The following is a 15,712-nucleotide window of genomic DNA, read 5'->3' as shown; positions in this document are numbered from 1 at the left end:
ATGCAGCTTGTCAGTGAGGGGCAACAGAATGGGCAGAGGCAGGGTCAAGGCACCAGCATGTTACTGTCCCCCCGCCCATATTCCCTCTGGTGACAGGTGTCCTCTTTTTTGGACCTGGAAATATGGTAACCTTATCCATGACCATCTCATCTAGAGGACAAAGCTTAGGGCAGGGGTGGCCAAAATAGGGACTTGGTCTGGCCTGTGGTAGGTCCCTTGGTCCTGTCTGGCACATTCCACCGCTCTGGGCATGCAGCAGGGCTGCGGCAGCTGGACTTTAGCCCTGGCCCCACAGACACTGGAGGGGGCCCACACTCACAAGCCTGGCCATAGCCCAGTCCCAGACTTGCCCCAGCCAGAGTGGACCAGCTCCAGACCAGACAGGATCCACATGCACAGCCTTGACCCTGGCCCTGCCCTGCACCCTCTCCAGACCCACCTGCCATCACCACCACCACCAGCATCGCCTCCGGGTTGCCCAGCGGTGGCAGTGAAGAGAAGCCACAGGGCAGCCCAGATGCAGGCTCCAGGTGGCCAGAGCAAGAAGGACCTAGAAGAAGTGAAATTGCTCTATTATTTTTCTGTAGTCAAAAAACCTGGTGAAAACTATAAGCCACATTTCTGAAGGGCGTCTTGAGCCCAGCCTGGTTGAATTCCACTGCTCAGAAGGTTGCTGTTACCTTCTGTCACATAAGAGAACTTTTTGGATGAAGTCGGCCCCCCCCAACCAACTATGTAGTTTCCTAATTTGCTGCTCACGTAAAGGAGACGGTTACTACCCAGCTACCTTAAAATCCAATTCCTACGGAAATACTGTCTTCGTTAATTATCTGCTCCTAGAGCTACCCATCTTTGCAGTTCTGGGTGGGTGTAAAGCCACACACAGATGTAGGTACCAACAAGCATCTTCTAGAAAAAGGAAGAAGTTAGTCTCTTCTACAAACATGGATGGATAGATCCGTCACCTGCAGACTGGCTGGCAAACTTGCTATTCTGAGAAACACTGATATGACTAGTCTCCTACCACCTTGCCAGCTCTAGCAATTAGCAGTTTCCACAAGTTGGAGTGCCAACGGATCAGTGCTTGCAGCAACTGGCCTTGACTTTTGCCAGTGTCTGAGGCTGCAACGCTTCTAGTAAGAGGGCAGAGAGCTGGGCACAACTTGCACAAGTGATATGTCATCACTGAGAAGCTCACGGCAACACAACAGCTGGTCTGACTGCAGAACCAAATTGCACATTGTCTTTACCATGAACAGCTTCAGAGGAAGCACAGAAAAAACACTGACAATTAGTTGAAGTTACTACCTTACTATTTCTAACACCTGGCAAAAACCATGTCTCCATTTATATTAATCTCCTCTGTACTAACATTATTTCTTTACTTTCCACAAGACCAACCCATTCCCCAGCCTCATAATGTACATTAGGCTTCAACAGTTTTAATCCCAAACAGAACCACTGAGCATTTTACACCATCACTGAAATGCAGCCACTACTGAGGCAGTGGGTGACAGCAGCCCAGAGGTGGAGGGGAAGACGGGCCAAGAATACCCTAGCAAAACTCCTACAGCTGTGTCACCGATGCTAAAAAGAGGTCCCTGGAAAAACACAGTGCTCCCAGAGTTTGGAAAAGTCTCCCCTGAAAGACCTCATAAGCCAGAGAGCTGCAGAAAGTTGTTTCCCTTAAAGGACAATGATAAAGTGGTTATGTAGGCAGGATTCGCACCTGCCACACTAGGGAGTCTGTGTCCCCGTCTAATACTCGTAACACAAAGCCATCACATAGCACATGTAGGCTACTCCATGGGCATTACTTGGCACTGTCATCTTAAAAGTTCAGGGAACAGCCAGGATACATAATATTGTTTAGGGATGGAAAACGCATCCCGACTACATAAGCAATGTCTTGTGCTCGGGGGTCTTAAACACCTCCAAGCATGGAGAGTCCACAACCTCTGTGGGTAGCCTGCTTTACTAACCTCATGAGAATTTTTTTCCTAATATCTAACCTAAGCTTCCCTTGCTGCAACTTGAGCCCATTGCTCCTTGTCCTGTCATCTGCCACCACTAAGAACAGTCCAGCTCCAACTATCTGAAGCAGGATTTACAGAGAGGAAGGCTACCATTAAATCCCCTTCCAGTCTCCTCTTCTGCAGACTAAATCAGCCCAGTTCCCTCAGCCTCTCCTCACAAGTCATGTTTCTCAGCCCCCGAGCCATTTTTGTCACCCTCTGCTGGACTCTCTCCAATTTGTCCACATCCTGTCTGTAGTGGGGAGGAGAGGGCAAAACTGAATACAGGACTCCAGATGTGCCCTGGAGAATCACTTCCTCAATCTGCTGGCAAAGCTCCTACCAATGCAGCCCACGATGCCGTTAGCCTTCCTGACAACAAGGGCACACTGCTGGCTCCTATTCAGTGTATTGTCCACTGTCACCCCCAGGTCCTTTTCTGTAGAGCTGTTGCTTAGCCAGTCTTTTCATCTTTGTCCTTCCACACTGAGTGCATCCACTGCCACCAACCCAAGTATTAATAACACCACTGAAGAAGTTGGGAAACATTTCAAATGAAACCAAATCCAGCAGCAGTGCTCCCAATGACATTTAAGGTAGCCAAGTCCAATTAGTCCATTTTGTCCATCTTCCTCAGTCATTTTAGGATTGTACCCAGCACTCAGCTCTGTAGCATTTCAAAGCTACTATTTCACAATGCAATTCCAGCTGGTGCCAACAATATGGCTAGTGAGTAGTTCTAGCATTGTGGGAATACTAGGAAACATGCAGTGAAATTATCAGGAATCGGGGTTTAAAACAAGCAAATAGAAGTTTTTTTCCATGATGCACAGTTAACTTGTGGATAGTTGTTGCCATTGGGGTGAATCATTTAGTGAAGTTCAAGGAAAGATCAGACAAGCTCATATAGGATGGGTATGAAACACAAGAGTCGGGCTACGACGTCCAAATTAGAAATTCCCAAGCCTCTAAATGCTGAGAATTGAAGGGAAGAGGTGCAGGGAACGGATCAGCCTGGATAGACCCTGCATAAATACTCAACTCAGCACTGTGAATTATAGGATACTGGGCTAACTGGACCTGTGGTCTGATCTACACCAGCGTCTCGCGTATGAGGAGGTGACCCAAGCAGAGCGCCATGGGTACAATTCTGCTAGGAACGAAAAGTGAAAAACATCTTGACTTCTCATATTGTCTGATAAGAGGAACCAATAACTGTTTCAAGGCACTACTTTGTAAGTGGCTAGAAACTTGCACTAAGTGTTTGGAAAGCTGGAAATGCAGCTACTGCAGATGTTCAGGAAATGTCCCGTTAAGAGATATTCACTCTACCTCATCTGCATTATTTTCTTTGTGGTTCAAAGCATGTATTTCAAGAGACCCTATGAGACCGCTACTGCTCCCCTGAGATGTTATTGTACCTTTGTGTGATAAGCAGGCTAACACCAAATCTTTCCTAAGCATGAAAAAAGCCACCAAATTAAAATATCCCTAAAACAAAACCCACACAGTCACAGGCAATTCAGTGTTGCATAGAAAAACCCCAAAGGAAAAAAAAAAAGGAGTCAAGTGTTTCCATTCCTACCACACACATATACCTCTATCACTCTACCCTTCCCCTTTGACATCCAGGCCAAGAAATGATACACACCAGGTTGCTACCTGGAAAGGCAAGGGGAGATTCTGATACACTATGGAAAATGCATGGTCTCTGCAGAGCAATTTATAAAACCTTCAATAAAAATATAGCCAGCCTTAGGCTCACACAACTAGCTATACTTGGAAGTTCCTCTTAAACCCACGCTTGCCCGAACATATCTGCTTTTGTTCTTTGAAAACACACCCAGCTCTACAGCACAGAAAAGAGGACAGGAACTAGAGAGTGTGGTTTCTCAGAAGCCGCTAGACAGCTCCCAGAGCGGGCTACCTGACCACGCTGACACCCCCAGTGCAAGCCAGGTAAACACAGTCACTTTTACAACCGAGTTAAGAGTGCATTTAACTAGATGCTGAGGATTCTTCTTTGCAAGCTGAGCGACTGTGCCAAGAAATGAAGAAAATTCTGTTGATTTGACCAGAAGACATTCCACAAATGCTCCATTTAAACAAAAAAGCTGGACAGTCAGTCTGCAAAAAGATAACAAGCTTCAATCCCTGCACTCCAAAAAATCAGATGAAGCTTTGACAGACAACTGAATGGTTGCAAGCCAAATCCAAGCCTAATGCATTTGAAGAATGGCTCCATGCCCAAAGTTCACATTCCAGCTGTGAAAAACTCTCAGTCTTCTTCCCTGCCCCAGACTGTGGGCGCAGGGAGGGGGAAGAGAGGGAGAGGAAAGTGCCCTATTTGATTCAGGCTCTGGATGCCTATGAACATCTTATACTGAAAGCCTTGTAAGCATGGCCACGGTTATAATATATTTGCATTTCCCACCCTACATTCTGGAAAGCAGCAGCTCAACGTCACAGAGTGGAGTTAAAACTTCCTCAGCTCCAGGCCTGCTCAGCAAGTGGCCCAATAGTGGACAGATGGGGTCTGTTTGCAACAGTAGTTTTAAAGGGCTTTGCTTCCTCTTTGCTAGCCAGGAGTGACTGATGCTATAAGGCTCCAATGAAACTTTGTCAAACAAAAACTATGGAGCTTGAAGCTTAAACTATCAACCAACCCTGCCTTAAGAATCAAGGAAGCTTGAAGCCATCAGCTCCCTGTATGTTAAGAATGGTGAAAGCAGTTTGCCAAAATACCTTCATTTACACAGAGATTAAACAGGACCATCATGTCCTGCCTTTCCAAGACCTCCCTGAAGCAGCTAGGCCATTAAATTAGAGCATTTGGCCAGAAAGTGCCTAAACCATGCCCATCGGGAATGGTTTCAGATTCAAATCACCTGCTCTGAGCTAGACATCCACCTGTAATTGTTTCTGAAGAGATGAGAGATTCAAATAAAGGTGGACCAGTCTGCCCAGAGGATGACCTTACAACTGAGTCTGGGAGCAGGGAAGAACCTTAGGCACCTTCTCCAGTGCTTCTTTGGCACCAATGTGCCTTGTTGGCACTCAGTGACTACCAAGTTACTCATCTGATTTGCAATCATCAGAACCAATAAACACAACAACAAACCTTCCATATCTAACAAGCTTCCCATCTGGCAAGAGAAGGACCTTAATAAAGCTTAGAGTAAAGAAAGAAATACTATGAGGGTTTTACAGGATTTCAATTTTCCAAACCAAGGACCCCAAATCCCACACCTCTTACTGATTCCAGAGGAACTATTCATGGAAGATCCCATCAACTTCACACACAGTAAAGCAAGCCTCCCTTGAGTGGCTCTGCTGAAGTCACTTAGATGTGTAGCATCTTGCTCTGGGTAAGGGGAGCATAACGTGAATAAGGATCAAGTCTCAGATGAGTGTTGCTTTTATTCACCTTTGCCCCACTTCCAATTTACAATCTAGATAGAAAGCATAAAAATCTACAAATGCAAGAGGATCACACATGGCAATTTGCAGTTCAGGCAGCGTGTGTATTTTTTCCCCTATGAAAGAAAGACAACCCATTTTATTACCATTCCCAGAAGTTTCACAGTGACAACAACAGAACATTTCAGATGATCTGCCGGTCTCAATATCAGTCACCACTCAGACATCCTGCACGATACTGCAGCCTCAGCAAAGCACAGAGTGCCACTCCCCCCACCCGTCCCACGTGCAATCTGCACTACGCTATTCACTGAATGCTAATTAGAGCACATCCAGTGAGAAGCATCTTGGTGAGAGGTTATGAGCTCAAGTGTAACAAGAGTTGATGTTCTGTTACAATAAAACACTGTTTTTATTCAAGTTGGAGCAGTGGTCTATTTTAGGGAAAAACAAAATAACACAAAAAGCATGAATAACTAGAGATCCCAGAGTGAAACAACTTCTTTTGAGGGTTCAGCATTCAGCTGCAGATCAGACATCTATCGTTAATGCAGATCTCCAAAGAAAAAAGCCAAAAGGGGTTAGAGTAGCATTGTTAGGATATGACAGAGGTATTTGTAATGGGGCTGAACTGCTAGAAGCTGGCCTCCAGGAGACTTGGATCAGAAGGGGCTATAGAAAGAGCCACATGATGGTGCAGCTGTTAGAGCCCTACTTTTAGGACTCCACTAGAGGAGGGAGGATGGAGAGCATTGTTTGAAACAAAGCCTCAGAACTGTCCATCTTCCCACTGAAATGGAACTGGAAAGGCAAAAATCTTTCCTAGTCTGTTCTGGTACAGGCATCCCATATCTTACGCGCATTTAACTTGCGCGAACTCAACTACACGTGGGTGGGGAGGGAGGGCAGGGCTCGAGATTGCACGCAGCGCTGCTGCTTACCTGGAGGCCTGGCCACCACCACGCTGCCAGGTTTTGGAGGCAGAGGTGACTGCCTCTGCCTCCGAAACCTCCTGCCATTGCCATGAAGCTGTGCCCGGAGCTGTGTGGCTGGCCGCCAGGCACAGTGGGGGCCGGGCAGCATGCAGCCATCCCCACCACCACCCTGCGCTGTGCGGCTCCATGAGGTTTTGGAGGCAGAGACAGTCACCGCTGGCACGGTAATATGCAGTTTCACTATATGCGATTTTCATCTTTACGCGCTGCCTTTAGAATGTAACCCCTGTGCGTAAGATGCAGGATGCCTGTATGTTGTAATAGGCCACCCTTTTCACCCTAAAAGTACTAGAAGTTTAATAAGCTAGAAGTACTTTTTCCTCAACCATGCTACAAAATCAGAAATAGGCAAAATGATTCATAGATCGTAAGAGGCCGGAAGGGACCTCGGAAGATCATCAGGTCCAGTCCCCGGCACCAAGCGGGAAAGACAACTGGGGTCCAGTGACCCCAGCAGGATGTCCATCCATAGAATCATAGAAGTAGGGTCGGAAGGGACCTTGTAGATCTTCAAGTCCGACCCCCTGCCTGGGCAGGAGGAAAACTGGGCTCAAGTGACCCCAGTCAGGTAGGTATCAAGCCTCTTATTAAAGACCCCCAGGGTACGAGCCAGCACCACTTCCCTCGGAAGTTGGTTCCAGATCCTAGCCGGCCTGACTGTGAAGTAGTTCTTACAGATGTCTAATCTAAACCTACTCTCCAACAACTTGTGGCCATTATTCCTTGTTATCCCAGGGGGCGCTAGGGGAATCAAGGTCTCCCCCAAACCCTTCTGGTCCCCCCTAGTGAGTTTATAGACAGTCACCAGGTCCCCCCTCAGCCTTCTCCTTGTGGGGTCTGCCTTGCTGTCTCCGTATCATGCAGGTGGCCCTCCTCTGGACCCTCTCAATGTTGTCCACATCCCTCTTGAAGTGGGGTGCCCAGAACTGGACACAGTACTCCAGCTGTGGCCTGACCAGTGTCGTGTAGAGGGGGAGGATCAGCTCCTTGGACCTACTTGAGATGCACCTATGGATGCACGATAAGGTCCGGTTAGCCCTGCTGACCGTGACCTCGCATTGTTGGCCCATGTTCACCTTGGAGTTAGTGATGACTCCAAGATCCCTTTCTGCCTCCGTGCTCTCAAGAAGGGAGTTTCCCATCTTATAAGTGTGCTGCTGGTTACTGCTGCCCAAGTGCAGCACCCTGCACTTGTCCATATTGAAACACATCCTGTTTTTGTTAGCCCACCCCTGCAACCTATCCAGGTCTTTCTGCAGTCTTTCCCTCCCTACTAATGTGCCCACCTCACCCCAAATTTTGGTATCATCAGCAAATTTGAACAGGTTGCTTTTCACCCCATCGTCCAAATCGCTGATGAAGAAATTGAACAGTGCGGGCCCAAGGACCGAGCCCTGGGGGACTCCGCTGCCCACTTTCCCCCGGGTCAAATATGACCTGTCCACCACCACCCTCTGAGTACGACCCTTCAGCCAATTAGCAATCCATCTGACTGTAGGCATCAATGCCACAGACGCCTAGTTTTTTTAATGAGGATAGGGTGGTCGACAGTGTCAAAGGCCTTGCTGAAGTCCAGAAAGACTACAACCACAGCGACACCTGAATCCAATGCTTTTGTGACCTGATCGTAAAAGGTGATCAGGTTGGTCTGACATGACCTGCCCCTAATGAAACCATGCTGGTTGCCCTTGAGCATCATCCCCAATGCCAGCCCATCACAGATGTGCTCCTTGATGATCTTCTCAAAGAGTTTCCCCAGGATTGAGGTAAGACTGATGGGCCTATAGTTGCCCAGGTCCTCCCTCCTCCCTTTTTTAAAGATGGGGACCACATTGGCTATCGTGGCCAACCGCTGGCAGCATGGTGGTGGCCGGGCCTCCCGGTAAGTGGCAACGCTGTGTGCAGACTCAAGCCCCGTCCTCCCTCCCTACCCGCTGTATTGGGTCGAGTACCCGTAGGACTATTAGGCCCGTGTTTCCCCGAGGACCCGGGCCCCAGACAGTCCCTTCTCAGGGTGGTGGCAGCACAAATTACCCCTGGACTCTGCAGTGGGGCACGAAAGGGGGTCTGCCAGGGCTTAGGCACCTCTGGAGAGACACGTGGAGTCCAGAAGGTGGACAGGCGGGGTGAGGTGGGAGGCTCAACGCAGGAGCTCCCCTTACTAGCCTGCCACAGCTAGCATGGCCCCCGAGCCAAAGGGGACAGGGAGGGGATTTATTCCTCCCCCTACGCCCCTGGGGGACCACAGTCAGGGTCTACCAGCCCCAACCACTGCCTCCAGGTGCTTGCCCAATGCAGGGAGCAATTGACAAATAAGCTCCCTCCCTGCCCACTTCACCAGACACTGGAGAGAAGGGGAAATAGACCTCATCCTTGCCCCCTTCACCTAAGGGGTCATGCCCCTACCCCTGGCCCTGCCCCTGGAGTGGCAAACAGGGAGCACCAGGCAGATCCCAGCCCAGGTCTGTGCCAGTGCGACAGGGAGGGGGAACTGGCCAGGTCAATCCAGGCTACTGCTGGGGCCTGGACATGCCCCCCCCAGCACAGCTTCTCTGCAGCTGAGGGCACACTAGTGCCCCCCAGTGTCTGGGCTGAGCCACTGCAGGCATGTGCCTGCATTTTGGCCAGCCTATGTGCAGCAGCCCCTGTCATGGTGTCTCGCGGAGCACAAACCTCTTCCTGGCAGTGGGGTTGCATTGTGATGGAAGCAGGGAGGGCAGAGCTGCTGCAGACCGTGGGGCAAACGGCAGTGCGCTAGGGGAGTTTGTGGGGGGACTATGGCCACCCCTCTGAGCCCCGGTGCCACCACTCACCCCATGCAGTCTGCATCAACTCTACCCACGCCCCCCTGTCAGGAAGAGGCTTGTGCTCCCTCAGGCATCATCATGAGGCTGCTGCACCTGTCAGAGTCCCTGCCCCCTTGCCACTCCAGCAGGGATAGGGATGTAGCCAGAGGCTGGCTGACATGGTCCCCTTAGGGGAAGGTGGCAGGGAGGTGGTTTATTCTGCTGCTAGCCCCACCTAGGGAGCAACAGGCGGAGGCAGCGGCTGACAGACATTTGCTGCAGTCCCCAGGGGGAAAGGGGACAGAGGGAAAAATTAACCCCTTCCCTGCCTGGCTGCAGGTAAGCAGCAGATGCAGTGACCAAGGCCTGGCTAAGGCCCCCCGGGGGGGGAGGGGGAAGGGACATAAACCCCCTCCCTGCCCCCTTCACCTGAGGGGGCCACAGCAGGCCAGTGCCTGGCCATGCCCCTGCCCGGGCTAGAAAACAGAGGGGCAGGGCCAGCCCTGCTCTCCGAAGCAGACAGCACAGCCCAGCCCAGGGCTCCTGGAAGACTCCGGTTTAGCTTAAAATGAGGAAGGAGTCTGGGACAAAGGTTGCATAAACTCGCTTGACCTATTTCAGTTGAGTTTGATACTACATTCAACCAGATTTATCTTAAACCACTTTCAGACATTTTGAAACTGGTTTATGTGCACTGAACTTCTGTTTCATTACAGATTTAAACCAGTTTCTGGTCACAAACTGGTTTGTGTGTAACTTCTGTCCCTAGCTGTAGAGGTCAATGGGAGAGTGCACATGTATGGAGTTAAGCGTGAATGGAGTTGTTTTCAAGCCTGTAACCTCACAATGCAAGCTCTGTAGTTTTCCTGTACGTCTGTGAAGTGCTTGGTAGTTTTACCTTTGTTACAGTAAAAAGCCCATATGAACTCTCAATATCCTATTTACTGAATGTGGAGAAGAAATAATAGTTTCTTCTTTTCTTCCAACTGAGGATGCTATTAGTAAAATGTCTCTTATAGAACGAGACGGCCTGACAACCTTAACTTCTGAGATGAACTCCAGTGGTAATACATTATCTGGAAGTGTATCAGACCCTCATGGAAAAAAAACTCAGGACACAGAGCTAAAACAGTATGTATATACAACCCTTGGGCACTAAGTCACATTTGTAATCCAAACATTCCCAAAATAAATCTAAGGGCATGCAACTGGGAAAATAAATGGAATTTTGAAAGCAGAATACTTAACTAGCTGCAGACACAAGAAATATACAAGCAGTTAAAATATTTGTAGGTTAAGAGAAGTGTTATTTATGGAACATACATTGCTTCTATTGACCAGACTTTGGCTGTTAAGTGTTCTCGTATACTAGATTTCTTTCTTCTCAGAGTGCAATTCTGGTTTTTGAAAGGTTATTCATCTATTTCCTCACATGTCCTCCCTCCCCTGCCCAATCATCTAGAGAAGTAAACCAGCAATAAAAAACAGACAGACTCAAATTGCCAAAGAAATCACAAATTTGCGTGTGCGCAATTCTCAGAAAAGTTCACTGCCTGCAGCACCTGTTGATCTCTGCTAGAATTGCTAGTACTCTGCACTCCTGAGAGTACATCCAGCATGTTTCAAAACAGGGGGAGCAAAGTCAGAAGTGATTTATGTAACTTCCCAGGAGGGGGAAGAGAAACGTGATTCCATTGTAAAAAGGAACAATTAAAACAGTCACAATGCTGTTGGCCTGTCCCAGAGCTGAGTACAGAAGAGCAAAGGAACTTTGAGACCCTTTATGCTTCCCGTAATCCCATTCAGGGGCAGGTGCAGTCCCTAATCAGAAGACCAACAGATACTTTATACTCCTCTTCTCGTACTAGTCTTGCTAGCCCCAACCTGGACCCCCTCTCTCAACCCCCAACTCTACACATGTCTAATGCCAAGGAGCAAAGATATAGAGAAAAGAGATCCTTTATATAGAATTTCTTCTTTATGACCCATTTCACTCCCTTTACACCAAACAAGTACACCATCCACTTTTAAGGATGAATTGTGATGAATTGACCCTGGACCTTTAAGAGTAGCATATCTGGATATTGTAAGCTTGGATCACAGGTAATCCGGTCATAACGTATTTCACAAGAGATGTCCCCCATCTTGTGTGCTATTTATTAGAATATGCCGACTCTCTTGCCATCAAGATGTACAAGAAAAGGAAAAAAAAGTCTCTCAATGTTCAGTAACATTTATTAAAAGGATTCAGAGTCTTAAAAAAGCACTCAAGAATACAGGAGGCATGGACTGCAATAGAATAGTCCACGGTCCTTGAGACAAGAGTACATGCTTCTAGCTTTGAAGCTATTGAACAAGAGACAAAATAAAGACACACATATACACCTAAAAACAAAACAACAAGAAGCAAGGAATTTGGTTTAGGGAGATGGGAACACATTCAGAATGGTTTTCTAAGGGGTCACACAGATCCAGAGCCAAGGGGTGAAACAGCAGTGAGTTCAGCTACTGACCAACTGGACAGTCGCGTCAGTCTGAGATTCATCAGACGGAGTGAAATCACAGCTGAGAATAGTGTCAGCTGAGAAGTGTTAAAAAATGATTTATCTGGCCTTCATCCACCTCCGCACATTGAGGTTGAGAGAAATAGGGCTTATATGCATCAGTGGGACAGAGTTAAGCAAAAATTAGATTTCCATGGCAACAAGCTACAGCCTCAGTCAGAAAGGCCTGCTAAGAGTTGTGAGGCAATGTGCTTTGTAGACACAGATTTTAAATGTTAGACAGCTCTAGATACCAGCTTATGTACATACACAAATATACTGTGCACCAGATCCTCTGCTGGCATAAAGGAGGCTTCAGTAGAGGCAGGCTTATTTATACTGCATGAAAATAAAGGCCTGATATTTAAATTAAGCTCCCCTCCCCCTCAAAAAAAAAAAAAAATCACACAGTACAGGAATACAATACAGAGGACTAATTTCTAAGAAACGGTGAAATGCAAACCCTGCAAAATGACCATTTCATTAGCTAAATGCTTCTTTTTTGTCTGCTGTAAAGAAGCTCATGCCGGCAGAGGAGCAGGCCACATGAGGATTGCAGAATGCTGCGAATTACTAAGTGGGCCCGGGATACTGCAGCACAGGATTGACCAAGTCCGTTGTAATCCGTACACTGCTTCCTCAGGCCATATTGTTAGGGGTGCCATGTGAAGTAGTTAACTGCAAATAAAATGGCACTTATCAAACCTAAACTGAGAGCCTGAACTGTTAAGCACAGTTCTTCCAGCGCACAAGGCCTATGGCCAAACTCTCCATCTCTACAACTCACTTTCCTCACAGTTAAACCAATGCTTTCTGATGATCAGGAGACCCAAGTAGCGCTCCGAAAATACGACATTACCAATACTGTATTTGGTGACGATTTTAAAGAAAACTCTTACCCTAGTACTTTGGTGCTACATCTTCTGGTGCTTATTTGGGAGGCATGCATGCATGCCTAAGGTCTATGCAACTCGAGCAGTCTCCTTGACCGAAATGGGGTTACTTGCATTGGATGAAGTTTAGCAAATGCAGAAGCAGCAGAATTCCAAGTAGTAATATCCGAATGCGTTAGCAAATCTTTACCCTGCACGGACGAAGATGACATACTTGCCACGCTTGTATTAAGTACAATAATTAATGAAATTCTGCTATGAACCTATAAACAGGCCACTTAAATCATGCATGAGAAGAATGAGCAATGTAAAAGGTCCATTTTAAAACGTTTTAATAGCCTCAAAACATAACTAAAAGCTGCTTAGATGCACTAATTTATAAGAAAAATGGTTTTTCAGTAATATTTTGAACTAGTACAGAGCACTACCACTTCAAATTCACCCAAGCGTTGGCTAGCTAATATAAAGAGTCCTAGAAGAGTCTTTCCTGAATTCAGGATAAGGTGAACACTAGAAAGAACTATCTTAGAAACTGCAAGACTCACTCAGCCATGGAAGAAGTTTAATACTCTTATACTTAGGACTGTGTATTGGTAGCTGATAATCCTCTCTTACTAAGTGGTATAAGAACCGAAACAGTAAGTTACACCCACTTGCACAGAACCCCCAGCATAAAATAAGCTGCTTAACAATAGCTTGTTTATTCATCCATTTTTTTTTAATTGTGAAAACACAATGATAATTTCCTATTGTTAATGCATTTGCTAAGCTTAAGCAAAACAACCCCTCTAAAATGCTTGCTCTGCTTAGCAAGGAAAAGAAGTGCCTTGTATTACTGTTGTCTAAACAGACAGGGTAATTAAAAATTGCACTGCAGTGCATTTCATAATTGACTATTGTTTTGACGAGCTGAACTCCTCCAGCTTAACACTTTATTTATTTTAACTGTAATCTTGATAGAATAAATAATTATAAATGAAAAAAAGATCTGTGTCTAAAACTTGAGTTAGTCGAGGCTGTGTGTGGATTGCATTTTGGACTTCTTTACACTCTAGGTATGTACTACACATTTCAAAGAGCAAACACTTTTCCTTAGGTCACCGAGATATTTAGCTTATATTAAATACGTCTCTTTGAAGCCCCGAAAACATTTTATTGGTATTTGATATGTACGCCTACATTTATAGGCAAGAGCCGTTTCCCCTCCATCCTGATGGCAAATCACAACGTTTGACACGTTTTTTTCAGGACCACGGCATCCAACACATCCACCGTTTCCACAGGTGTGCTTAGGGCCGGTCCGTTTACGGGGACTAAAACCAGAAGGCACTAGCTGTTAATAGGGCTAGTCCGTATCATTGTGCCAAAAGATCAAGAGACGCGTGGGTACACCGTTACTTAAAAGCAATCAAGAGGAAGCAGGACCGTAGCAGGAAGAAATCAAGGTTAGAGTAGCTTGTAACTGGGTACGAGGTCCAGGACAAAGTCCCATCAGCCTTCGCCCCAAAAACCAACCTACAAACCTGTTTTGCCTCACCATCGGAAGCCACCAGCATCTCAGGACACACAAGCCTTTTCGGCCCCAAAGCTGAGGCTTGCCTGACTCACCTGCTTTAACAGGAACTTGTCTTCGGCGTTGATCTTGAGGGAGATCGCCAGGTGGATGGCGGAGAGGACCACGCCGCTGATGACCGCCGCCCGCATCCTGACGGGCAGCAGCGTGTAGATGCTGTAGATGAAGAAGACCGTCCACCAGATGCCCTCGGAGGCACTCCTGGGCCACACCAGCAGCACGCCCACGACCTGCACGGCCAAGATCACCAGGATGACCGAGTAGCACACGAGCCACATGTGGTCCTGGTGGAAGTCATTGCGGTTGCACACGGCACACAGCACCACCATGAGCAGGATGGCGGTGGACAGCACCGCCACGTAGGGTACCTCGTAGTGTCCGTAGACCGCGTGGAAGATCAGCATGACCACGCACACCAGCACCAGCACCGCCATGAGCATGGTGAGGCTGCTCTGGTTGAGCCGGAAGAAGTAGCGCTGGTAGAGGCGCTCCAGCTTCTCCGACTGGAACTTCTTCGACCTGAAGATCTGCAGCAGGCCGCCGCAGCAGCCGCCCACGGAGAACGCCGCCGCGTCCGAGTCCCCGTCGTCGTCCTCCTCCTCTTCGTCCTCCTCCAGCTCCTCCGCCTTGGCCTTGCCGCGCCGATCCTCCAGCCCCAGCTCCACCGAGCGAGGCCGCACCTCGCCCTGCTCCCCGAAACGCCGGGGGCTGGCGGCGGCGGCGCCGTCCCCGCTGGACGGGTGTCGCGGCGGGCGGTGCCGGCGGCTCTGGGGCCCGTGGTCCTGCCACGCCGACTTGGACCGCACGCTCGTCATCCTGCCGCCGCCCTCGCGGGTCCTGCCGGGCGGGGGCTCGTAGTCGTCCTCGCTCCGCCACCGGCGCGACGCCTTCTTGCCCGAGGCCCGGCCGGGCGGCGGCGGGTAGGAGTAGCCATTGGCCCGGGACTCGGCTTCGCCCCAGGCCGAGCGGTGCGGCTCCCAGGGCGCGGGAGCCCCGAAGCCCGGGGGGCTCACGCTGTTGGAGCGGGACATGCCCCAGCACCCCCTCAGGCGCGGGAGGGCCCGGGGGCCGCGGCCATGGCCGCGGGGGCGTCGCAGCCTCCCCCCTCAGGCGCGCGGGCAGCGGCCGGCTCTAGCCCCGCGGCCACGGGGGCGAGCGGCTGCCGAGCGTCGAGGACCGGCCCCGGCTCCGCGCGCCGCCCGGGGCCCGCCGCCCTGCCTCGCCGCAGGCGCGCGGACCACCCGGCATCGCCGCCGCCGGGAACCGGGCGGGCCCCCCCCGCGCCGCCGCCGCCGCCGCTGCTGCTGCCGCCGCCGCCACTGCCTCACGCGCGCATCGCCCCGCGCGCCCGCGCTGCCCTTCTCCCGCACCTAGCCCCCCCCCCGCCTTTTATACCCGCCTTCCCCGACGCCCATTGGCGGACGCGGCCCCGCCCTCCCGTTGGCCGCCCGGCTTACCTGATGGCTCCGCCTCCGCCAATCCGCGCC

General features: G+C 49.4%; 1 protein-coding gene across 1 annotated transcript in view; it reads right to left on the bottom strand.

The window, feature by feature from the left end:
* The window catches only part of ADCY5 (adenylate cyclase 5), a 307,462-nt gene extending 291,960 nt beyond the window's left edge, over positions 1–15,502 (bottom strand). Inside the window, exon 1 of the mRNA XM_019480224.2 lies at positions 14,261–15,502. Coding sequence (XP_019335769.2) covers positions 14,261–15,256 — 996 coding nt within the window. The 5' untranslated portion in view covers positions 15,257–15,502. The remainder of the gene's footprint in view (positions 1–14,260) is intronic.
* Positions 15,503–15,712: the final 210 nt, after the last annotated feature.

This window comes from Alligator mississippiensis, chromosome 4 (assembly GCF_030867095.1).
Source record: "Alligator mississippiensis isolate rAllMis1 chromosome 4, rAllMis1, whole genome shotgun sequence".
In the NCBI taxonomy this organism is placed as follows: Eukaryota; Metazoa; Chordata; order Crocodylia; family Alligatoridae; genus Alligator; species Alligator mississippiensis.
The sequence above is the reverse complement of the archived record's forward strand: the minus strand, read 5'-3'. Positions and strand labels throughout refer to the sequence as shown.